The 26,601-nt window shown below is 39.9% G+C and overlaps 1 protein-coding gene across 1 annotated transcript; it reads left to right on the top strand.

Moving 5' to 3' along the window:
* Positions 1-13,354: 13,354 nt before the first annotated feature.
* On the top strand, positions 13,355-25,046 carry calb2a (calbindin 2a). Its single transcript, XM_072694962.1, has 11 exons — positions 13,355-13,532; positions 16,707-16,783; positions 17,335-17,424; positions 17,721-17,801; positions 20,813-20,869; positions 21,360-21,437; positions 22,207-22,262; positions 22,352-22,391; positions 22,487-22,540; positions 24,246-24,317; positions 24,404-25,046. The coding sequence occupies exons 1-11, from the start codon at positions 13,439-13,441 to the stop codon at positions 24,518-24,520; spliced, it is 816 nt and encodes a 271-aa protein (XP_072551063.1). The 5' UTR covers positions 13,355-13,438; the 3' UTR covers positions 24,521-25,046.
* The last annotated feature ends 1,555 nt before the right edge of the window (positions 25,047-26,601 follow it).

Genomic DNA, 26,601 nt, shown 5'->3' with positions numbered 1-26,601 from the left:
TGGAAAATGGGGTCTAATAAGTTTTGCTTATCTGTCTTGAAGCGTCCAACAAGTATAATGCATAGAAAGCTGCTGTAATCAAATGCATATTATTCTGTATTGCACAATACTCTATTGTAGCCATTACTTTGAAATAAATAATAAAATATAATGTAACTACGACCTACCAAAGTTGTAATTTATACACAGTTAAACTCCCACATCTCTATACACTTTGAGTTCATTGATTTTACAGACTCAGACAGTATAAATGTTGATTATCAGCTTCCACATTTCACGCTCTGTCACACTTGCAGTCAGCAAGTAATGCACCAGTGATATAATCATGTGCCAATGTGTGTGTGTACATGTGTGTATTGAGGACAGGATGTGCACACCATATATACTGCATCCAGCCACACCCCTAGTTGCATATACACCCACACACACACACTCACACATACACACACTCACACATACACGTGAAATTACTGAATGAAAAGACTTCCCCACAAAAAAGCCCATTCACTGCATTATTGATTCATTCCACTGCCACGTCCCAGAAGTAGAGCTGATCTGAATTATTAAGCTTGTGAAATTTACAGTGCAGACGTCCCAAGCAGCAGAGTAAAACCCTTCAGCTAGTACACAAGAAGAGACCCATACAGAGTGTTCACAGATGAGAAAGCCAATGAAACGTGATTGACATTTGAGATAATTGCATCGGCGCACGTTCAGGGAATGAAACCGTCATCGCCGAATGCTCTGCGCTCACTAGCTGCAGTTGAGATAAAGGCCAGGAAATGAAGCAATCAAGCAGAAGGAACATTATTGTTTCAAAATGTGCAGTTTGATGTTGAGGGTTTGCGCGATTGCATTACTCACAACGGAATTCATATTCCTCAACACGATGTTCCAGAACGAAAACACAAATACCAAGACATCATTCCTCCTGTTCAAAATGCACTACTGCTTTTACAATGAAAGCCCTTGTTCAGCACTTTGAAGATTGGGTTGCATATTTTGTAGAAGGCCTTTCAGTATTACTGAACAGGCCGAACATTTACACTCATCATATGCTGCTGAAACTCTGGAACAGAAACTTTCTGGCGCAATCATCTGTTTTGAGTTGACTTTGCAGTTCTTGAAGTTGTAAAATAGCCTACAGAGTTCTGACAAAATTAGGCAGTTGACTTTGCCATTCTCAAGGTTGCCTTTCCACGGACACTAATTAAATGTGCATTGATGCTGGGGAGGATTGGCTGACATTAGAATTATTATTATTACATGGATTCAGCCCAGGTTATAGATCATTCCTATAATCAGTAAATATGTTTGCATTTGATCATAGTTAACTTCATCTAAAACTCTGCATGGTTCAGTCTAGCAGATTTAGGTGTATATACTTGGTAAGGAATAGTGCACAGTTTTAGTTTTAACAGTATTGATACATAACAAGTCACTTATTGATAGTAATCTTTTTAATAGGAAATATAGTAAACTTCCTTTCTGTCTGGTAACCATTTACAGTACAGTGTAATGATCCACCGGATATAACCTTAAGAGAAGCAGAGGGGCTATTTATATGTATGATGTATGATGTATTTGTATAGCATTTTGCACAATGCAGCTTTACAACAAACTGGGTTTGAGCCTCTTCTGAGCAAGCCAGTGGTAACAGTGGCAAGGAAAAACAAGAGGAAATAAACCTGAGAGGAACCAAGACTCATAAGGGGAACACATCCTCCTCACAGAACACACAATTCAAGAAATAAAATCACAAAATATAATATTCAGAAAATTAATTTTTTTATATAAACAAAATTGTCATTCAAGATTCACAGTAAAACACCAGTAAAATCTGACATAACATTGACAAAAAGGTCAATTACTCAAATTATACACATTAATTGATATGACTACCCTGGTAGAAAACCAGCACAGACCACCATAGCTGCTCTCTAGCAATAACACAGTTTGTATTTTTGTAGCATCTTTATTTTTTTGTGTACTGTGGTGAAATTCTGTAAGTCTTCTGGTGAATTAGCTTTTAGCATAGTGTACTTTGCATTTGATTTTGATGGACTAGCTGTTCTATCATCATCACCAACTTGCCCAACTTGGCCAACCTGATTATCAAGCTGGTCAAGCTTTTTGGCTAGTTTGGTAATGCTAGTTGACCAGATTGGTTAAGATTGTCATACTGGTGCACCAGCATGACCAAGCTGGTCAACCATTGTAGTAATATTGGCCATGCTGGTCGACCAGCATGGTCCAGCTTGGTTATATAGCTTGGTTATATTGGCTTTGCTTGTATGACCAACTAAACCATCAATTTTAAACAAAAATATACATTATGCTGTTCAAGGGCAGCTGGTCAACCAGCTTAACAATATGTAATTTGACTGATCTTATTATGCTTGCATGATGGTTTGGATGTAGTATATCCAGCCACATATGAAAGTAGCTCAGATTTGATATATAAATATATTTCAGTTTGGCAATGTGAATGTAGGCACTAGCAGACAGGAAGCAGAAGTTCATTAATTTTAAAAAGTACTGACCTTAAATTTTAGTAACTCTGAATAAACTTCATAACCGTGATTTAAAAGCAGCAGTCCACTAACTGACAATCAGGGTTGCCCCTTGGATCACTTCTCCTCAAGTTTGCTGAGGACTCCTTCATGCCATTGTGCTGATTAACTTTACAGAGGATTCACAGCTGAAATGCTCACAGCGGCTGGGACTGAAAGACCTTTGTGGAGAGTGAAGCACGCATCAATCCATCACCTTGTTCTGGACAGAGCTGGCCCACAACTCAGTGCTTTAATCTGATCCCGCATGGGAAATAGTCTCTCTTCTTCACTGACAGGGGGAGCTGTCCAGATTGCTGACCCTGACAGCCTCTGAGATCTTATTTGCTATTTGTGCACCATTCAGTTTCGCTGGATGGGTGTTAAAGGAATTGGTTGTCAAAAAAAGAATTTTCCTCTTTCCTCAAATATAATTTACTCCCACAAAACAACTGAAAATAGATTCTATAGTTTTCCACTGCAGCTATGAGGCTAATGTAGCTAACAAGTAATGGAAGCTTATGTACACCAATTGTTATTTGTAAAACCTGCCTGCATTAATCTTCAAGGCTATGCTGATCTCAGATAGATTATATGTGCTTTTTGATGATGTATGAGCCTCATAAAAACAGTAAGTAAATTAAAGGTAAGTCTTCAAAGTCTTGAATTGATACCCTGAAGTATTCTTCTTCTTTAAATGTCTTAATTGATAAGAGTGTGGGCATGTGAGGAAGACTATCACGCAGATCAGAGAGGTCAATACAGTGTGCTCTCCTGCCATTAAATTAGAAGACATGGGCTCCGTTTAACCTGCATTAAACGTATTTTGCCTTTGCATGTTTAAGTACATGCAAATACACCATGTTTATTACATTGTCATGCACACTGGAAAGGCCTGAAACATTTGAAATAGGCATATTTACAAAAACACTCACATCATGATTAATAAATTATGCATTACTGACACATTCCAGTCGAAATGCAGTCAATGCTGACAAACCTAGTTTGCATGGGTTTATGTACCAACTCAATTTTACATGATCGTTTCGCAACTCTCTCAGAAATAAGCTGTTTTGTTGTTACGCCTTTAAGACTAATAAATGCATGAACTAAGTTCTTATTGGCTGCCCTTTTTTAACTATCATTCAAAAAGCCATCTGGGCCAAAGCATTTCTTCTAACTGAATGAGCAGGGCCGTAAGCTAAAGAGGTGGATATGCTGTACATAAATACACCGGTCTTTGTGACATTATCAAAAACATGAATTCAGTATGGTCTGTTTTTTCAGCTTGGCTTTGAAATATTCACTCTATATGGCCGAAGGGAGGGGGTGGTTAGTATTGACATACTACAAGATAACACATTCATGAATGACTTGAAGTGCTTTCCTTTCACAAAATGTGCCGTACAGCAGAATTTGCTGTAAACGATTTGAAAAGCTGTGCTTTCACAGTCAGCTATTATCAAGTCGATGTACAGGCAGAAACTGTACTTACACAAGGGCCAGTTATCTGATATGATCTACAGGACAAAAATGTCAGTCAGTGTGTTCTGAGAGTGACAGTAAGTTAATATGATCGGTGAGGGACAGTCGTTCAATAGCCCGTCTAGCCGTGCCACCACACGCCTCTTGGCCGGGCACCAGCATGGCGGGTGCTGACGGGCGAGTTAAGGAGTATGAAAAGTCTTTGTTCAGCAGAGATGCCTCGGTGTATTTGCTCGGACGCTTTTGTCACCGCGCAATCGATCAGCTCTGAGTTTATCGAGAAGGCAAGGGCAGATGGATTATCATTTTGGAATGAGAAGCATCACCAGGGGAGATGTGATTAAGACATCGACCCCCGTGCCGCACCGCATGCTTTGATGTTCTCACTCCTGAGCCTTCCTTTCTCTTTTCCTTTCTCCTGCATCACGTCCTCCTTTCTACTGAGATCTCTCTCTCTATCTCCTTCTCTTTGAGGTTGGAGGTCCATGTTGGGTAAAATGAACCACTGTAAATCTTAAATCTTTAAGGATTGCTTAAATGTTTTTCAACCTAATCTTGATCTGCTGCATCTACAGTGTACAGTCAGCTCCCACTTAGAATAGTTTTAATATGCTTCCTTATACTTGATAAAACAATATACAGTCAACTTATGTATAATACATTTATAATAAAAGAACAGTTGCTTTAGCGTCAAATCTCAGTTGCAGATGCTGTACCCACAGATGTACATGGGCCGTCAGATTTTTACTGCATTTATCATGTGAACCTGCTGAGACTCTGCAACCTCATTTGTTAACCACATTATTGCATCAACTTAGAAAAGATATTCTGAAAAATACACATTACTCCACTTCTTGTGGTATGAGTAGCCCAGAATGCGCTATGGTGTTTAACAAAAGATGACACCCATCTTAGTAAACTTTTCTATCTAGGTGGAGCTGATAAGAAAAGGCACTAAAGGTACAACATTTAAATGAGCTTATTTAATTAACAAGTCATTATGTAACATTATGTCACAATCTTACCTTAATATAAGAGCTTCACGCACTTGTAATAGGGAGAATGGCATTTTTGTCATTTTCACTTCGGGCCTGGAATGCCAGCTACTGCGCTATGGAACTTTGGTGAAGCTGCACGAGACCTCCTCCAAGAACTGTGTAAGACTGCGTAACCCAAGTCATATTTGTGTAAAATCCTGTAGTTTTACGATATGCTATAACATGTAGTTCTTAACAAATGCATGTATATGGCCGTCCATGAGGGGGAGCTCAAATCAGGATTAAAATATCAAACATAAAAAACGTTATTGCATAATTCTGCTTTAAACACAAAGTACTTATAGAGTAATGTTACTGTAAAGTTTATGCATAGTAATAATCAAGGAAACCAATAAGGAAAATTACAATTCAGCCTGTTTGTGTATTTTAGTTTATATAATTTTGCATAGACTCGTTTTAACTTATATGGTGCATATGGTGATTTTACATGTGCCTGCCCTTGCAAGGTGAGCCCAGCTGTTTTCATTTATTTTAACAAATTACTTTCTGTTCAAAGATGTTATTCATTTTCCACAGTCAGAGGGTGTTGCTCATTATACATAGCAAGGGGAAATTAGCAGTACTGCCTCATCTTTTGTGGTTAATTTGAGACTCAAGACTTGAATAGATCCTTAAAAAAGACTTAGACATAAATCCCTAAAAGTAACCTCATAACATCTCTTATTATATAGTAAGTAGTATAACAGTTAAATATTTTTACTGTCTTCTTAATAAACGTATACCTTTTATTTGATGCTAATGTAAAAAAAAAACTACAAGCAGCAGAACCATGCACTTTTTTGCTCACATATGTAAAGTAAACTTACATTAGTCTAAATGAAACTGAAAACCTTATTTTTATTAGCAGAATCCACAATGAAGTTGAAAATGATGGAAGTCAAAATGACACAAGTGAAAGGATTACTGTACACTAAGCAAAATGAGACTTTGGTCTCTGGAAGCTGTAGGCTAGCTAGTGAATAGCAGCAAATGCTTGTCCTTTCTACATACTGCAACAAGCTTTTCAGAGAAAGAAATAAGCACTGGATTGAGAAATAAGCCCTTCATTGTTTAACCGTTGCAGAAGATGTTATCTGAAGCAGTTTGTAGGAAGTAGATCAGGCATCTTGCTTATCTAGAGCTTCTTCTTAAATCAAGGGATTTAATAGGGAGTTTGTCCTCCTTTTGCTGCTGTAACAGCCTCTCCTTTTTTTAATCGGGAAGGTTTACACTACACACACCTTCACCATGCATTCACCACAAGACCATTATCGAAGTCTGGTACTGATACTGGAAGATTATTTCTGGACCCTCCCATTAATCTCATTCTCTGGAGAATGCAGGTCCACAGCTCCACAGCCCAGTGCTTTATATCTTTGTAGCCAACACTTGGCATTGGGCACTGTGACATTAAGGTTCATATGCAGCACGTCCAGAGCTTCCCATTTAACTGGCTTAAGGCCTTTCAATGGAGATTATATAAGCTGTGTGTGCAACTAAACACTACTGTCAGCAGTGGATGCACCATAAAGTAGCTGAATTCACTCATTTGATGGAGTTTATATTAAAAGGCAACATTTTTCTGTTCTTTTCCTGGGTACAAAGAAAATTACTGATTGTATGCTATTTCATCTAAAATGTACTCTCAGTGAATTCCAAACAATCAGAGTTTGTGTGTGAAGACACAGAGAAATCCCCATCATGTTTTTGGATGGTAAGTGTCTCTGCATCAGAACAGAGGATTGCAGTGCCGCACTGATTAGAACAAGATGAAAAAGAGAGAAATAATGGACTGAGTGGGGGTAGTGCAGTGGGGGAGAGATGCGATGTCTGGGGAGGGCAGAAGAGCTGGCTTTTTGATCTAAAAATGGAATGGATTCCAATGTGTGTTGGGGGGGGGGGTGGTGGTGGTATTGCTATATGTGTGTGTACATGTTATGCTATGTGTGTAGTGTGCATTTGTGAAGTATAGGCTGTAGATTGAGAAGAACCACCGAATAGATGCATGCTCGTCAATCACTATTTCATTTTCTCATGCCTTCTATAGCCACCACTGCTTCATATAGACTGCCATGCATTCTCACACAGTGACACAGGGAGGCATGTTCAACAAATCTGGAAATACAGGCCTTTAAGTCACCTTAAAAGCAGTGATTTACTACAAAGAACCGAAACAGTAAGCGATAAGTGATAGATGTTTAATGTGTCAGCGCATTTCTGAGGTCTGAAGCCGAAACTGTGGGATCTTGGGTGAAATTGGAAATCTTGGGTGATATTATAATAGAATTCTGTTCAATTGAAAAGATTCTGGGATGAGAACAGGTACAGTAGGTCTCAATAAGTTTCTTGATTGCCCTCTCCTTCTTGCTGAGAAGCACAAAACAGCAGCATACTTTCAGCTGCGTCCTACATGTGCTCCAATGCCTGCATAATTCAGCAGGCGGCTGGTCCCGGACTGCAGCGCTGTGACCCATTCACTAATGGTGCACAGCAGCCAAAATGTTTCTGCATAGTCCTTTTCCGGACAGCTCAGTTAAACATGCTCCAATGCTAAATCAGACTCTCTCCAGGTACACTACAAAAGGTTAAGTATCTCCACCCAGTTCCCACCTGTGTCTTTTTTTCAGCCCTGCCCTCTGGTTATCCTTCCTAGGTGTGGCAGTTTATCTATTAAACAATGCTTATAAAAAGTATTCACCCTTTCAATGTTTTGGGGTTTTTTTTCACAGAAACAATTTACTCTTTATTGTCAGTGAAAACTGATTTCTATAAAGTAATGTCAATCAAATTTAAATATATAATGCAAAATAGATGACTGCTTAAATATACGCCCCCTTTAAAGTGCCTGACCTAATTCAACAGAGTACTGGGTGCCAATACACCATTAAGACAAAAGAAAATGCCAAGATACTCAGAGAAAAGGTTATTGAAGAGTATCAATCGGCTAATAAAATTGTCCAAGTCACTGAACATCCCCTGGAGTTTAGTTAAATCCTTATCAAGAAATGGAAGGAATATGGCACATGTGTAAATCTGCCTAGAGCAGGCCGTCCTCACAAACTGCTTAACCATGCAAGATGGAGACTTGTGAGGGAGCCCACCAAGACACCTATGACTTCTCTGAAGAAATTAAAAGCTTTAGCAGCTGAGATGGGAGAAACTCTGCAGACGGCAATTGTTGTCTAGGTTCTTCACCAATTAGAACTTTATGGGAGAGCTGCAAAGAGAATGAAATCTCGGCTACAGTTTATTCAAAGGCATGTGAAAGACTCCAAAATCAGCTGGAAGAAGGTTCTTTGGTCAGAGTTGCTTGGACTGTTTATTTGTCTTCATTGTGATTAATCAGTGACATGACCTTCCAGATGTCTTTCTCCAGGTTAAACATTGCTTCCTAAACAAAGAAATCATCTTCAAGATGTCATCTTTAAAATGGTTCGGGCCCCAGGTGGTCCAGCGGCCTAAGGCACTGTCACCATGATCAGAGGCTCGCTGGTTTGAATCCCGGACATGCAGCTAGCCATTGGCAGTCGAGGCCCTGAGAGAGTGCGATTGGCCTTGCTTTCTCCAGGGTGGGTAGATGGTGCTTTCCCCCCACATTGCTGCGTTGTGGTGCTGGCCGTCGCTGGCATCTGCGGCCTTTCCCTCCAGGCGTGTTGGTTGCCTGGCAATGTTCCTTCGGCAGCAGTTCGAAAAATGAGCAGCTTAACACAGGAACCGTGTGCGATGAGGGAGACAACGTACAGGTTGGGTAACTCGGGTTTCTACTATTATTACAAGTCAAATAATCCCTTTTCAGTACTACCTATATAGAACCCTGCAGGAATATATTAACATTAGATACATCTATATGTAGATATAAGACATTACAACTTTGAATTATATAAAAGGTAGAGCATTATATGGAGCAAGGCACCATTGTCTTTTACCAACATGTAGACATGCAAAAAATCCACATTTATTTGAACTCGTCTTACTGCATTATCCAATGAGTTAACCCCACCTCACTTGGCACAACCACATCCTCACCTCAAAAATCTTCACAATAACAGTATTCCCTTGTGGTGCAAGTTTTCTGTCTGAGGACTTTTCTAAAATATGTTTTCCTTACATATGCTATATAGATATAAGTATGGGGACACCTACACATTACACCTACAGGAAATTTTATGATTTCCCATTCTAAAACCATAGGCACTAATATGGAGTTTGTCCCCTCCCCACAGCTATTCACCTTATTTCACCACGTCTATTTTCAAGAGTTTGCTCGTTGTGTTAGAATTTCCAGTCATTTGGTATTGATTGGTTTATGGTTGCATCATATTCAAAGTCAATGCAGTCTTATAGGCTACTGCTTTCCCATCCAACTGTTGTGTCTTCCCTTAATAACACACATTAGTTAATCTGTCAAAGATAGAGCTGTTAATGATCTATTTGCAATAATGTGTGTGCAATATTATTATCTCCATATTTGATCACCATTTGTTACGCTTCTACTCCAGCTGTTTTGGGAGTAGCACTTGAGGAGTCATTTAACTTACACTGTGTACAGGTTCGGGCTACTTCACCCACCTCTGATGAAGTCATAAAAACTCTAAACCACTGAAGTTGGGTCATAAGAATTCTTATGGCTTTCTAACTGTAAGACTGTGTTGCTATTAAATGATCATAATCATCATCCATTTCAACTCCCCTGTGCTGCAAAGGATAAGGCGCTCACCAGTTCATGAATATTTCAGTAATGATTAGGGGAAAAGGCTGTAGCTATGGTCTTCAGAGACCAAGACGCCACTTTCCTCCATCATATGTCCTGCCAAGTACCAGTGTCCCCAAGCTCGGGTAGTTTTCATTCTAGCATTGAGGCCTGATAAATTACACATTCCTTTTTTTTCTCGATTGCTAAACCATGAAAAAAACAGGTTCAACAAGGCCAACACAATAACTTAATTATCCAAAACTTTCTGGCAACATTTTTCACACAAACTACCTCATTTCTTATACAGAAACTTCTAATGTGCAGGAGGGCAGCTGAGGGCCACTGTACTGCAGCTTTGAAAACAGAACCAGTCCTGCCTACAGCAGCAGTAAGAAAGCTTGGATACGTCTCAAAGGCACCTAATCACCAAATAAGCACCAAATCTTCCCCCAAGGGATGGTTTTACAGGTTAATGTGCATTACTTAGAGGTTTTACTTTTAACTCTAAACATTAATAGTAGGGGAAAACACTGATACAGTATGATAACACAATATATTTATGGTTAAAAATATCAACACATGGAAAAGTGGCACTGGACCAAGGTTTCCATCATTGGAGTCCCTCCTGTAAATGGATAGCATAGTAGATTACATGCAAAACCTGCACATTTTGTTTTAATAAACATTGTGTAAACTTAATTCATTAGAAAAATAGAAATAATATAATTACAACTCAACTATTTTAATACCAGATGCGAAACTGGGGAAAGAATGTGTTTTGTGGGTGTTTAGTGCGGCTTTGCACATTGTGATTTTACACACTTGGATACTTACCGAACGATCACATGACTACAGAAAACCTCAAGCAGGACTTTCTGATGATGAGCAAAATGTTGCACGCCATAGAAACAAAAGATTCCGAGATACATGATCGTGTTTGTACACCCAAACGCAAATGCACTACACAGCTAGGCAACATTCAGCATTTCACAGCATTCAGTTGTTTACATTATTTTTCATTATTAAGTAAAAAGGCATTAATTAATTGGTCAATGTCAGCTAAATTTAGTACTGCAGTGAACTGGCACCCTGCCCAGCGGATATTCATGCCTTGCATCCAATGTTTCCGGGTAAGCTCCGGGAAATGACGACCTTGACCAGGAAGAAGCAAAAAGAAGATGAATTAATGATTTAAACTTAGCAGACTGTGTACTGTGAAGATCAGATCAGTCACCAGAAAACTCTTTAAAATAAAGGAGCTATCAAGGGCATTTGAGTGACTCCATGGAAGAACCATTATGGTTCCATATTGAACCATTTATGCAAAAAAAGATGTATGTGTTAAGAATCTTTAAAGGTTTCAAGGTTAAAGGTTCTTTACCAATCGTAATGTTCTTCACAGTGACATCTCTTTTGCAAAAATGGTTCTTTATGTAACCAAAAATGAATATAATATATATAATATATAATAAATGCATCATATAGTTTAGGTTGTGCTCATTGCTGATACAGACGTGCAAACACAACACACAATTTGTCTAGTCTAGTTGGCACCAGGCCTAATGCCAAGAGTTGGTGACTGTGGAGCAGTGGAACTGTGTTCTCTGGAATGATGGCGCTCCATCCAATACTTTTGGGATGAGTTGGGGGTGTGGTGTGTGGGTGTGCTCATCATCCAACATCCTGACCTCACTAACACTCTTGTCACTGAATGCAGAATGAACCTCTAACCAAAAACCAAAAGCATCAAGGACAAGTTGAAGTAAACAGCCCCGCACTGACACAACACGTCCGACCCGAATCAAAGGCGGACACTCCTGTGTGTGTTTGCGCACATAAATCCAAATTCCCGCTGGCTTTACGCTGTGACCCTGAAGCAGATCCGCTCTCAGCCGGGGGCCTCTCTGGGGGGCGTGTGAAATGTGATTAGCGCGCGTGGACTCCTAATTAATCTGGCCTCGCTCCAGTCAGTTCAGAGAAGTGCTCATAATTAGCGTTCAGGCTAGTGGAGGTGCGCGCGCACCGGCTCGCCACGCGCGTTCTCGTGGCGCGCCGTAATTATTGCCGGTGTGCCTGCGAGAGCGCGCATCGGGGCCGCTAGTCCCAGGGCGCGCTCCCTCAGTCATGCGCTTTTGAGGGGAGAGCGCTGGTCTGCATGCATGAGCGCGCGCTGGGATAATTAGCCCGCGATGCCGGAAGATCCCCCGGGGGGGCTCGCGCCTCTCTACGAGCACTGTGATGGTAAACACCTCGGAGAGGTGATCATGTGCTCACTACACACTCAAATATGTAGCCCACATTTACACCGATCAGCCACGACATTAAAACAACCAGCCTAATATTGTGTGGGACCCCTCTTGTGCCACCAAAACATTTGAACATTTTTAAATAGTTTGTGTTACAGTAACTTTTTTTTAATGGGATCAGACCACATGGAATAGCCTTTATGCTCCCTTTGTGCATCACTGAACCTCTAATCCACAGTAATCTACATGTATGGAGACCACATGGAGAATATTCCCAACAGTCTTTCGCTCTTGTAACACTATTATCTAACAGAGATGGCGATGGGGCTCATGTGTGAGGGGTTAGTATGGTGTGAGGTCACATGTGTATGGGTGGGAACCGTCATGAGGCTCATGGATGTTGGGCGGGGATGGTGATGACCGTAATGCGTAACTGGAGTGGTGCTCATGGGTAAACTGTGTGCACGGTGTTAAGCTACATGAGTAAGGGGTGGGGAAGGTGATGGGGTTCGTGGGTACAGTGAAGGGATTTTGAAGGGGGTTCTGCCTACACCCTGGAGAGTGATGTGGCTAATGGTGATGCGGTACATGAATAAGAGGCGGGGAAGGTGCTGAGGCTAATGGGTAAGGGGCGGGGACAATGTGCGGTAATGCGCGGATGAGAAGGGGGCGGGGTTAGGGATGTTGGAGACAGCAAGGTGGGGACAATCCTTGTACTCGTGCACTACCCCCTATCCCTTGCCCTGCACCATCACTGCAGCTCAATAATGCTATACCTACATCTAACCCCAGCGCTGACATCCACAAATACAGCTACACACAGAACAAAGGCAGGACTTACATGTGCAATAGTTGACAAAAACAGGCAGAAAAAATACATGTGGTCTACATGTGGCTGCCAGCACAATTAAAGCTGCGTACGATGAACCGAATGGTGGAGTTACATCATTGCCCCCAAGCTACTACTTAACCAAACAAGCCACATCACAGCAAAGCCTCATGCTTCACATTACTTACACATCCTGCCCCTCAGTCGCAGCCTATAAGCTGGAGCGCGCTTCGCACGACCACCCCGTACAGCAGAGTTACACACAAACACAGTTCGATAAGCTCGAGGAACGTGATTCAATTTCATGCGCATGCCGAGCTTCCGATATTATTTGCATAATTGACAGGCCATACAGATTTGGGCCAAAAGAGTTAAAGCGCAGGGGAAAGCAGCGCGCGTGGCTTTGACCGTGTGGAGAGAACGAGCTCCGGCGCCCCATTCAGGCCCAGGGCGGAACTGCAGCCTCGCCGCTTCTTTAAAAGCTCCTGCGACGCGCAGGGGGGGGCTGGACATCGAGCATCGCCGTGTGACAAAGTTCGCCCGGGATTTTCCAGCACGTAAGGGGACACAGAAAGAGCGAGACAAGAAATAAAAGCATGGCTAACAACGCGCAGCAGCCTCCTTACCTTCACCTGGCCGAGCTCACGGCCTCCCAGTTCCTCGACATTTGGAAGCACTTCGACACCGACGGTGAGTGAGAGAGAGGGAGGAGGAGGAGGAGGGGGAGCAAAGTTGTCCGGCTGTGCTACTCTCGGCTAAAGAGGAGTGCTGTTGGGAAAGGGGCGCTTAAACAGGAGCAAAATGCTGGAAAGTGCTGCTGGTAGTGGCTGTGGACGAGCGATGAGCTTAGCTAAAATATACTCCATGTTTTTGAGGAGAAACATGCGGTTTTAAGAGCGGTGAGGGGGAAATTAGCTCTATTTCGGTAAACATTTAGCTAGCTAATTGAGGAAAAAGTGAGAGGTTTTGTCACTTTAATTGATGTTTATAACAGTTTGCTTACTGTTAACAGTTTAGACGTTGTTTTTTTTACCGGAAGTTCAATATATTTTGTATTTTGAGTTCGCTTCTTAAAAAATAGTTATAAGCACCCTTTGCTGGGAAGGTCTTTACTCGCGTAACGGATCAAACCTGTGCAAATTCGCCTTGCAAATCGTCGCAATCACGCAAAAACCTTGTATCGTAAAAACATTTTGACGTAAATTAAATCTGACTGTTGTTTTTCATGAATGGAGCAGTATAAATGCTCCAAAATGACTTGGAATAAAACATGTACATTGAAATATTTTACAATGACTTCCATTAAAGTTATGAATGTGTTTTACTTAAAAAAACAAACAAAACTACATTTGCCATTTTGGAGATACAAGCTTTTTTGCGTGACAGCGACGAAATTATAACCCTACTGTGATGCGAATGTGGTGTAGATGTGTGTTAGATCGCTGTAAAAATATAGGAATAGAGCACATTTAACTTATACTGACTGTTGTGTCTGTGGATATCCTATTTTGATGATCGCAGTGTCATTTATGGTCGAATTTCTCATTATGAAAAGCTGCAGTCCAAATCATTTACCTTGGAATAGCTCGATTTGCGGCACTTTCTGCAAGTGGCTAAAGTCTCATGTAAAGGTTTAAATCCGTATAACTGTAAAGCACTGAGGGAGTCTCTGAACAGTCAGTAACATGAATGGTATATTAGTTGGTGTTTGGTGCAGGATTGGCTAAACTGTGTGTGGTGAAGTTCATTAGTGCAGTCCAGGCACTGGGGAGCGCCTAAACGCCCCGGACTCGTTCTCTTCACTCATATTCCGAAAAAACACGCCCTCCAGGGCTTGGATTGGCCCATCGCTGGTGAGTATGCACCAAGGACCAATCCTCGCGCGACTCCAGCGGGAGGGCGGGGTTTATCGAAATACTGGTGCGAACAAAACACCAGTCGGATCCAAGCATCCTAAAGCAGGTTAAAGCAAACCGCTGCTCTGCTTCAGAAATTCCAAAACGACAGAATCGTTTATATAGCATAGTAAGAGTAGTAAAAGTGTTTTTAATAACTAAGGAAAAGCCAAAAAAAATTAACAAGTCAACCATATACATATAAGAGCATGTTGTTAGTATTATCCTGTACCAGTTTGTACATAATAATAATCATAATAATAATAATAACCATGATCATTTCATTAGTAGTAGTAGTTTGCTACAAACAGACAGTTTGCTACAAAAAGAAAACATATAAATACATATATTAAATAAATGATCATATTTGATTTAAGGGACAAATCTGGAAAATGAGGAATTCACAGTCTTACTGATGAACCTCAGGGCACTGTCCAATGCATCTAAAATTGGATACATATGCTCAGTTATTGCTGAAACTTCACATGTAAACTGTGAGAAAAAGGACTTCCTTTACATTTGCTAATGGAAAATCCTGAAAAAGCACTTCAATAAATTAATACTTTGCAAAGACTGGGAAACAGTTGATGAACATTTCATGATCTACTTCTGCAATAACTGTTTACTGCATATTGCAGCATAGGAGCCTCTAGTGTTGCATTTGTAACTACTCTTTAAATTGATGACACCAGCCATGGACATCCTTAGTTTGAAATATCCACAACAGTTCAGACCTAATATGGCTGACCAGGCCTGAGATTGCAACTGTAGCAGAGCCAAGATGGTAGTAGCCTCAGACAGCTGAATGAGAGCAAAGGTATAATAAAGATCCACAACACAAAAACTATCACGAGATCATCAGTCATAGTAAATAAGATTGTTCCCTAGTTGGGAAAAGGTGTCATCCTTTCGAACCAAGGCACACATTTTCCTCTGTGTGCTAAAATGATAAAGACATGCATTAATTAATCCAGCTTAAGTTGTCTGTGCATACTGACAAAGCCATCTAAATTCAGCATTATCGGGTTCAAAACAGCAATTTCTTCTTCTTTGTGCATGCAGCAGTCTGTTTAAATAAAATGTGATTAAAGTGGGTGATCTCACCATTCATTAGGATAAACCGATTTAGCGCTCTATACAGTCCAAACTCAGCACATAATCAATGTGCTGTTTTTAAGATAATGAAATTTGCACGGCTTAAACTGCCAGCGCTGCCACAGCCGTAATCGATTGTTCATCATGTTTTGCACACCAAGCATTCCGAAATGTGTCTCGATCATGCAGTCTTATTACTTAATGTGTGTTGTAAATACCACACAGAGAGGATGTTTTCCCACAAGAGCTTTATTTTAAGCTGGGTGTAAGTACCACTGTAAGCAAATTAACTCGCAGTAAAAGAGTCAGCTTTTGGTAAACGTGGAGCAGATATGAAGCCACACTTCTGCAGCCCTCACACTTTCCACTTAATCTACAATTACACTAACACACACACCCAAGACCAGTTTCCTGGCATGTGGAATTGTCCACAGATGGTAATAGCTCATATATTAGTGGAATTGGGTTGGATGTCTCTTTAAGCGTCAAGCTGGAGATCTTCTTTTCGTCTTTTCAAATAAATGGAACTTAAAAGGCAGCCCGCAGTAAGGCCCCCAATTAGAGCCAAAGTGGAAAGGGAGAGCGTTCAAAGCACGCTTGGGAGAACAGCCGTCAAGAGTTTTTAATTAAGCTCAGTAGTTGCCCCGATTTGGGTGCCTGCCAGCATACCAGTCTTGAAAGTTAACCAGCTTTATAGCTAGGCAGTCATCCAGCCAAATTACCTTATTTATGTCAGTCGTTCGTTGTCAGCTGGTAGCTGTACAGTCACCATCATATCTTGTAAAACTGATTAACAAGACATATTTTGAGCCCCAGCATCGGCTTCATGTCCTGCAGCTTTTGAATGCTGATGTAATGTGGATCTCTGTTACAGGTAATGGCTACATTGAGGGCAAGGAGCTTGAGAACTTCTTCAGAGAACTGGAGGTTGCACGGAGAGGATCAGGTGTGGTAAGTAAATAGAAGGCGACTGCAGAGGGCTTTGGATTTTTATGTAATCATTAACAAGCAAGGAAATGGCAAGGATACATTGGAATACCAGCTTGCACTGCAATCATTTTGTAGAAATTTACAGTAGTCAAAATTTACGAGCCACAGTAGTCAAGGTCTTAGACTAGTTGAGGTCTCCACTCAAAGTAATTTCCTGCAGTATCCTGTGACTGTAGGCTTGGCAGTATGACCAATGGACTGCTTGTTGTGCAGGTAATTAAAATGTCATCATTTTATCCAGCATATTTATGCATATTAATTACTAAAATCATAATGGCCCTTGGATGGTTGTCCGAACAGAATGCTACATATAGACTCTCACTAAAGGCAACTGCAAAAGGGTCTCTCGTAGCATGTAAGCCATACCCTATAGCCTCATGAAGTCACTTTGCAGTGCAAGTGGCCTGACTGACATTCTGTGACATGAGAAATACAACTAAAAAGTGATTGTTATTGATGATATGCAAGTTAGAATTACACCAAAGCTTCCCTGGCATGCCTGTATATTTCAGGACCCCACAAATGCATCCTTCAGAGAGAAGATGAAAGACTTCATGCAGAAATTCGACAAGAACAAAGACGGCAGGATTGAGATGTCAGAGGTAAGAGATGGCTCTGATCCAAAAATTGAGTCTGTTGCCAGTGCATTTGATGAGGTCAGACTACAACTAGCTTATAAGATTGTAGATCTTTAGAATTAGTCTTGCTGCTTCACATGCTGTAAAAAAAAGGAGGCGAGGCGCTGTCGCTTTAATCCTCACACTTGTCATTTACCAGCAGTGCTATAAGAAAAGAGCTTTCTCAGGTAGAGGTAGGATGTTGTTTTAGATCCATTCACACCCTTGTTCTCTGGTGTTCTCTGGAGTTTTCATCCAACCTTCCATCTTCTCTTTAACAGTTGGCCCAGATCCTGCCAACAGAAGAGAACTTCCTGCTTTGCTTCAGACAATTTGTGGGCTCCAGCTCGGAGTTCATGGCGGTAAGGAATGACACTAATTAATTTCTATAGCAGCCCTTTTTATGTCTTTGCATCACTGCTTTGGTTCAGTTGTATCAGCACTTCTATATTGATGCTCTCTTATTCATAACACAGAATGATGAAACAAAGCATCCATTTACATCCTATGGTTTGTAATTAGAGTTGCCGTGCTTTAAGTTTCCTGAAGGCATCTTAGTAATAAGACCATCTTATGAGAGAGAGAGTGTTCACAGTGAGGTTTGCTGTAAAGATGCTGCGAAGATATTTTCAGGAAACCCAGCCCCTATATGTTACATTAAATGCAGGGTATGATTTGGCAATAGATTGTAAATATAATATTATGATACACAGTACTTACACTATATGGACAAAAGTATTGGGACATTTACTCATTCGTTGTTACTTCCGAAATTAAGTGTACTAAGAAAAAAAAAGTTTTTAAAAAGTCATTTCGAGTTAATCAGCTTTTGCTTTATACCCTTTAGGCCACACGTAGCATTAGGCATGCCAACAGGTTCATGTTTATCTGCTGGTTCATGAGTCTCCTCTGTAGAAAATACTTTTCTACAAGGACTAGACAAGCTGTCTATATGCACTCAGCAATGGGTGCAACTTAAAGTAGCTGAATGCATTCATTAGAAGGGGTGTCCAGAAACATTTGGACATATAGTGTATTTTATCTGACTAAGACTGCAGATTGTTCCTTTTCAGACATGTTTGTAGTCAGACATACAGGTGATCATTGCTGTAGAATTACAGAGGATATCCGCAACTCATAAAAGCATGCTGTGATGTTTTGCAATACTATCGATTCTTAAAAACACAATATTGTGAATAGTTTACATGTAAAGAGTGTTGTCAGACACTGCTAGATAGCAGAGTTGTACTGTCTTCACATCCCACTGCTCTGACTGTCTTCACTGTTTTTTTTTTATACTACAACAGTTTTCCTAAAATTTCACAATATCAGAGTATCACAGTAAATCACAATATATTGTCTTGTCTACATTATTGCAATATATTGAACCTTAACCCCTTTATCATGATATTATGCAATACTATACATGCTACATTAGTGATAAATATCATCTTGTGGCTCAGCTCTAGGACAAGTTTATATACTTTTGCCAAATGATCCCTAAACATATCATCTTGTAGGATTCAGCCTTTATGTGTTAAGTTTTAACAAAAACAAGACAAACCATCTTTCAAAAAAACAATGAAAACCAAAAGAACAAATTGGAATTGCCCTTTAATGCTTCTTTGCAGAGTGTATAAAATGTTTGTACGGTACATTAAGTCAGAGTGTCCATTACAGGCTGGAACATGGTATAGCTGCTGCATTTCTTTAAGCAGTCTTAATCATACCATTTTTATAAATGGGTATTTTATATGATGAGACACTATTTTTCCAGGTAAAGCAGTTCACACAGATATTATTACAGTGAGCTGGAATTAAGGAAAGCAATCTAGGCCACACACAGCACATGTACGCACTGCTTCTTGTGAAACGCAATTTTATTTTTCATTAAGACTATAGCAAAGGTATACAGCTTTAACATAATTGAAGTAATCAGACAAAATAATCCACATCTCTGCTCAGATCTGTGGCATTTTGCATGTGCTTTTCATGCTTTCAGAAATTGGTTTGAATGGGTTGTACTGTGACCCTGTGTGGCAGGGAATTAACCATTTATAAACAAAACTGTGAAATCCCCCCCACACACACACATGCACACACTTACCCCCTCCCAGTGGTCACAAGCACTGTTCTTTGTGCTTAATATGAACCTATCTAGAACCTACGAACCTATCCGCGAATGGCAGCCAGATTGGACGGTTATAGTTTATTCACTTGACTAATATTTCACCTCAGTAAAAAGTAACTGTAAAGAAAAATGAGAAAACTTCAAACTGATGTTCATACTTTGATCATAAAGAATGACTCAGACAGGCAGATGAGTAAGGGGGGGTTGGGGGTGTCGACCTTCTCACCAAGATATTATGTAAAGCTGGGGAAAGAATGATATAAGGGGGGAAAGGGGAACTTTTTAATCACCTTGTGCGGTGCGGTAGGAAAACCGGGCCGGGGTGGAATGAGGAAGTACAAACGTCTATTTTCAGAGTAATACATTATGGATGGGCCGCTGTAATTCTCCACAGACCTGAGAAGACAGGGCATCTATCTTTGATAAGAACTCTTGCTGGAAACAGGACAGCTGCTAGATTAAAACATTAATTAAATTGCATTTTACGCTTCTTGTCCTCTCACAATACACAGCTGAGCGGAATAGAAAATGGAGATGGATAATGAAAAAGCCAGGATGATTACAACAACGAAAACTTGATAATTATGACTCCTTTGAATGCATATGTGAACACGCGCGCACACACACACAAAATACACCTCTTTCTTCCTGAATGAATTTCGGAAGGAGAGAGACTGAGGATGTGGAAAAAGAGGTCTTCATCTACTAATCATATTTTTTTCTCTACTAGATAGAATATTTTGATATTGCCAGTGAAACATGAAATTGATCAAATTTGCATGTGGAATCGCACCAGCACAGTTAAAACACTGTACAATAAACTCCTACTGAGTTACATTTTAAATCAGAGTTGAATTTAAGCTCTGCACAAGATAGTTAAGCACTGTTGGCTTGAATGTACTGGCATGGCACTGTTACTATGCCCTATGCAGCAAGAGCAGGACCGGAAAAGTTATTATTTTTCTAAATGCACTGTGTGACAGATCAATGAAACCTACAATCACTGTCAAAATGTACTGATCATCTGATTAAACATGTAATCATGGTTCTGATTTACACAAGTCTTCATTACATCTGGGTTATTCCTGATCATTAGGAACTGTTTACCAAGTGGAGGAACATGCTTGTTTATGTTTGTTGTTGTGCTACTCCAGACTAGTATTTCATGAAATTTCCTTCAACCTAAAGCTCCAATTTAAACACATCTTTCTAACCTTTATCCTATTCTGTGTGTATCTGTAGGCCTGGCGAAGGTATGATACAGACCGCAGTGGCTACATTGAAGCAAATGAATTGAAGGTAAGCTGTAATGTACATGTCCCTCAGCACAGTCCCTGTAAGAACTATACTGTGGTTACCCCTAGGTGGTCCTACAGCATTACACAGCTGTACACCAACTAGTCCTTCATTAAATAAAAAACACTTTATAGTTTTGGAACATGGGTGAAATAGGTGAAGCAACTTACAAAACCCCAGTCTGGTGAAGATCTGAAGCCATTTTGCTTTGGAATGGAAAACATGCAAATCAAGCAGGCCTTGTCAACTGCCAGCCAAAGGGAATATTCAAATCTCTGCATCCACTCAGAACATACAAATACAGAAATAATCACATGCAGTTGGTCAATTTTCACTTTAGGCATGATGTGCAAATGTTTCTTAGTTCACCACATACTTGTATGTAGGTTTTTTTACTTGACTTATCTGGACTCCAGCTCCTTGTAAAACATGCAAGTGCTTCTGGTCTCATTTAAATTGATGTTTTGTGACCTTGACCATTTCTTTTTTCAAGGGTTTTCTCTCAGACCTTCTGAAAAAGGCTAACAGACATTATGATGACAAGAAACTGCAGGAATACACACAGACAATTGTAAGTGTCACAAGCAGAACTATTAATGCCAAATCCTCACACTGTTATCTTGAAATACTTGCAAGCATCAAAAAATCTCTAACTTAGAGTAAGAATTACACCTCAGTGGCTAATTAAAAATACTATGTTTAATTCTATCCTTAATAAGAGGCCCAGATTTTAATAGTCTTTTATGTCTTACATTATTCAACCCAACAGTTACGGGTTTTTCACAGACTGGCTCTTAAAATCCAGAGTCAAAGTTTAGCTCTATATGGCACTTAAAGTTAAAAGTTATTCATTGCAAAGCTGTTAACCACCACACTAGTGAAGCTTGGTTCAGTGAATAGAGTTCGCACTGTCCTACGGGTGTGTTCACACTCCAGCTGTACTGGCATATGTCATCTTCTTAGGGCCGGAGGGTCGACCTGAATAACACTTGGATAGGCCAGCTGGATGACTGGGCATTGAAAATGTCTATTGCCAATTATGGAGTAGCAAATAGCTGCATAAAAAGTGCACAGCCACAAAAGTACAACATCTCTAAAGTCCTATGAATTTAGAGTAACACAACGGCTTGTCGGACTAGTAGGTGTTCCTGATATTGGTTGAACCTTCCACTAGGTATTTATTAGTGTATTGCTGTTATTAACACTGGATGGCTGCCTTAATATTAGCAGTACAGTGGTGTGTTTTCGAAAATAGTTTGAACACATTGAGGAGCATATTGGTTAATCCTTACTTAATGTTTACAATCAATTATTCATAATAACAAATCTTACTTTCTCAGCTCAAGATGTTTGATCTGAATGGGGATGGAAAGTTGGGTCTGTCTGAGATGGCAAGGTGAGCAACAGAACATTCCTGTAATCCATAACACAGTCCCAGAATTGTTTTTCCTAATATTTTTTTTTGTCTGTTCTTCTCATTTTAAGGCTTCTACCAGTTCAGGAAAATTTCTTATTGAAATTCCAGGTGAGAAAAACTTCAGTTACAAGCTGAACATGTAAATTGAACTTTTTTCTTAAGTATGTAACTATAAATGATGGACTGTTTTTATTACACTGCAGGGCATCAAACTGACTGCTGAGCAGTTCAACGCCATCTTCACATATTATGACAAGGTAAAGTGCAGTTCTACTTTAACATAAATATGACATGCAGTGACAGAGGGTGGACTGTCCTGCGAGTTCTGTCTCTCTCTTTTACGTCTAATTTCCCTCACTCCCGCGAATCCCATTTTGCATGCAAATAAGAAGCATTTCCACTCACCTGAGCAGGTAAATGACCGTGAGGGCTGCACCTGTTCTTGTTGGTTTGGCCCTTGGAGCATGTCCATGACATCATTTGTTTCACAATGGCTTTTTGAGCGACACAATTCCAAATGCAAAACAGGAGGGCATGGTAACATTTCCTGACCAACAGAAATCTGTCCTTTCAAACCATCTTTCTGAATAAAAATCTAGCCCTTATTCATTGATGTTATTTATTTCACACATGATAAAGTTATAGTGTCATGTTACTATCTGAACTATTTGTGCTTCTCTTAAAATTAAAAAAAGCTCAGGTTTTCAATAGCAACATAAAATAAATCAGTGTTTAATTATGTGTATAAGGAGGTTTTCTTCATCACTGTTTATTTGATTTTACGTTCAAGCTTCCCCCAGTATGTTCTCAAATATGGCTTGAGATCACTGTAAACACAAAAAAATATTAGACAAATGTAAATGCTTGGAATTACATTGCAGATCTGTTCAGGGCTACCAAAAGTTTTATTTAACAAAATTTAAACACTAAATTAAAGACAATTGCTGAGTAAAGCCAGAAAAAAAGTGTCGCGTGTGAAGGCTTGCTATGGGGACTGGTGCAGATGCTTAATTATAAATGAGATGTAGTCTGCATGTGCATGAAGTGTGCAGAGCACTTTAGTATGTCCATGTACAATTACTGTGGCAAAGTGGAAGACCCCCGGTCTCATCGAGAGCCTGTAACAAGAATCCATGAGCTGTCTTCACAAGAGTGAGAGGTTATGTAAAATACTGAATTATTCATAACAACACATATATTCTATTCATTCTATGTAATGGGAGAGAGAATGTTCTTGGCATACTTTGGGCCCATTAATACCAGTCAGTCATCGCTTGAATGCCTTAGTATCTTTGTATTGTTGCTGACCATGTGCATTCCAACATTTACCACACTTCTAATCTTCTAATGGCTACTGTCAACATGTCACTGTCATCGCAAAGGTCATCTCAAACGGGTTTCATGAACTTGACAATGAGTTCAGTGTTCTTCAGTGCTATTCAGTGCCAGTCACTGTATCTGAATCTAATCAAATTTTTGGGATGTGTTAGAACTAGAGATTGGCAGCATTAAATGGCTTGAAAATCTGCAGGAATTGTGTAAAGCATTCATGTAATCATGAAGCACAATGTCAAAAGAAAGTTTCCGAAATCATGTGGAATCCATGCCACAAAGACTTAAGGATGTTTTGAGGGCAAACTGAAGCCCTAGCCAGTTAGTGATAGTGATAGTGATAGTGATAATTAAAAGGATGCTCAATAAGAGTATAGCCCCAGTTTGGAAATAGTGGCCAATCCACTCCCTGATCTTACTGTGTCAATTAGGAGTGGACATGGCTTTAATCTCACCTTACCTAACGTCTTGTCAGAGATACATTACTGAGGCTTTAGTTATGTATAAAGCATCATTCTAGGCATTTGTTTGCTTACCTACCAAAATAAATACAATTCTGATACAGCACATTAATAAATGAATGAAGTTTAAATGGTAATTGGGTAACCAAACATGTGTTGTGTTTTTAAGGATGGAAATGGTTACATTGATGAGCAGGAGCTGGATGCCCTCTTGAGGGACCTCTATGAGAAGAACAAAAAGGTGAGGAAAGGAACCAAGGAACTTGAATGCAATGACTTTTTACCTAATGTTATTAATGACTGATATAATGTCTTGCTTTATGTCAGGAGGTGGACACTAAGGACCTAACTGGCTATAAGAAGAGCATCATGGCCTTGTCAGATGGGGGTAAACTGTACCGCTCAGAGCTGGAGATTGTGCTGTGCCGAGAGCCCATGCTGTGAATCTAGGTCTCCCTGGATCTCATCTCACTTCTCTCTCAGCTGCCTGACTACTGTAACCATGTGCATGTGCTGGGCACCCCCCCCCCTTTCCTTTACATGCGTTTTAAATGAATGTGCACAGCAAAGCACAAAAAACAGCCCTGCCCCGCCCTTCTCCTGTCCACCTCCCCAAATCTCCACTGCCCCAAGTACAGACCGTTCCAGCTACGGTGTTGCCCTGCGCTGTTTTTAAACTATACATTTAAATGAAGAGTTGAATGAGTGGAACCATATTGATAGAGATTTTAAATGGTATGAATAAGTATGATTTAATTTGGAATTTATTTATTTATTTATCTATTTATTTATTAATTTATTTATTTAGTTTAAACTACATTCTCTGGGTTTTCCTCCCTCAGTGTTTTCTTCTTTGGTTTGATCCCATTCCCCAGTCATTATTTCACTACTCAAATAGTTCTGTTTCGGGTTGTGCCGTTTTCTTTCTTTGGCTGATACTGTTATAGGATGTTACTGAGAGCATTAATAAAAGATATCTGGAAAACGGATGTATTATTTATTGAAAAAAAAAAAAAAAGTGAACATGAACTTATTGAACTTTGCTTGACTTTAGGTCCAGTACCAGACTGGAAGATACATGCACACAGTACATATGCACCCCCTCATGTCACCTCTTTCAAAATCTCTAGAAATTCTTTCAAAAAATACCTGCTGTCACATGTTTCAGCACATTCCTTCATACCCTATCCTCTGTTTATCTGCGTAGTGACCTCACAGAGTATATCTAGTAGATTGTGTGCAGATGTGTTTAAATCTACAGTTAATGAATCATTTATTTCACTTCTCCCCACACCCACAGTAAAACTTCTCAACCATTCTCATCAATTAGTCATCTGTGCTTAAATATATAATCCTCGAGCCGTTTGGGTTTCGTAAAGGGACTTGCAGTCTGAACATGAATGAATGCTGTTTACATTGAATATGGAAATGCTTCTAACGACTGTGCTTAATTCTCAAAAAGAGCAGCAGATTAGGCCTTATCATTCTTACCTGCCTCCAAGTTGAGGGAGAGCAATTAGGCCTCTGGGCCACATATTCACCAAATTTTTACTCTCTGTAGCAGGAAAAAAAAACACTGTGCATCTGGCACTGTAGTGTCTGCAGAATTTCAAAGCAGATGAGCCCAAAGGAATACGAGTCATTTAATTACATCATGTCGTATTTAAATTCCCTGTTAATTACAAGTCAATGAGAGGCTGTCAAAGAACAAAAGTAAACAGCGAAAGCTGTCTCAAACATCCTGGGCAACATTTTGTGATAAATAAATATATAAATAAATAAAATCTTTGTGTCATGTTTTTACCATGGCTTGTATATGGGGGGTTTGCTAACAGGCAACAGTGTCATGTAAAGGCAACCATCCTGTTACATTCTGTTACAGGTACGCTTTCCCTGCATATCCTTGTTTGCCGTCCTTGATGTCTGTGCCTCTCTATGCACATGGTTGGACCACTGCCAACCGTGTGTCTACAGAGGCAGATGAAATGCAGAGTTATACGTGAAAAATATAGTCATCACTTATTTATACACGAGGAGGATCCTGCTGTTTTATTTATAAAGTCTTTTAAATATAGCGCCTGTGAATTTAATAAGTAATTCAGAATGGAAGTCTCGGCTCACCTCCTCGTCCCAACACCACTTATTCATATAGCCGTCAGAGCAAATGGGGCTCTGTTCTTCAAATGGAAAACCATTTTTAAACCTGTCCCTAAAGCTAATCTAATTCACATTCAAAGCCTTTCCATTACCATAAGGGGTAACATATCAGGGACGACCTGACAATTTCCTGAGACTCTGTAATCCATTTTCTGTTGCAACTCTAAATAAATAAATAAATCAGCAAATAAATAAATAAGTGCATAGCTGTCTGAAGTCTGATATCTAAATGGAATTATAATATTAATCTTTGGATCTCCTTATGGCTTCTATACACAATGTCCATCTTATAGCAATAAGCCGGGGTGACAGATATTCTGCCGTTATTGTGCATGCTCCCATTCATTTGCGGTAGTGTTATGATTTGC

This window comes from Salminus brasiliensis, chromosome 13, assembly GCF_030463535.1.
Source record: "Salminus brasiliensis chromosome 13, fSalBra1.hap2, whole genome shotgun sequence".
NCBI lineage: Eukaryota > Metazoa > Chordata > Actinopteri > Characiformes > Bryconidae > Salminus > Salminus brasiliensis.
Note: the sequence above shows the minus strand (reverse complement) of the source record. Positions and strands in the feature narration are given on the sequence as shown.

Excerpts from the sequence above, each read along its gene's own strand:
- calb2a (XM_072694962.1), top strand. The coding sequence starts at position 13,439 with ATGGCTAACAACGCGCAGCAGCCTCCTTACCTTCACCTGGCCGAGCTC. Across the intron at positions 13,533-16,706 it reads GAAGCACTTCGACACCGACG|GTAATGGCTACATTGAGGGC; the intron begins GTGAGTGAGAGA and ends TCTCTGTTACAG. Across the intron at positions 22,541-24,245 it reads TCTTCACATATTATGACAAG|GATGGAAATGGTTACATTGA; the intron begins GTAAAGTGCAGT and ends TGTGTTTTTAAG.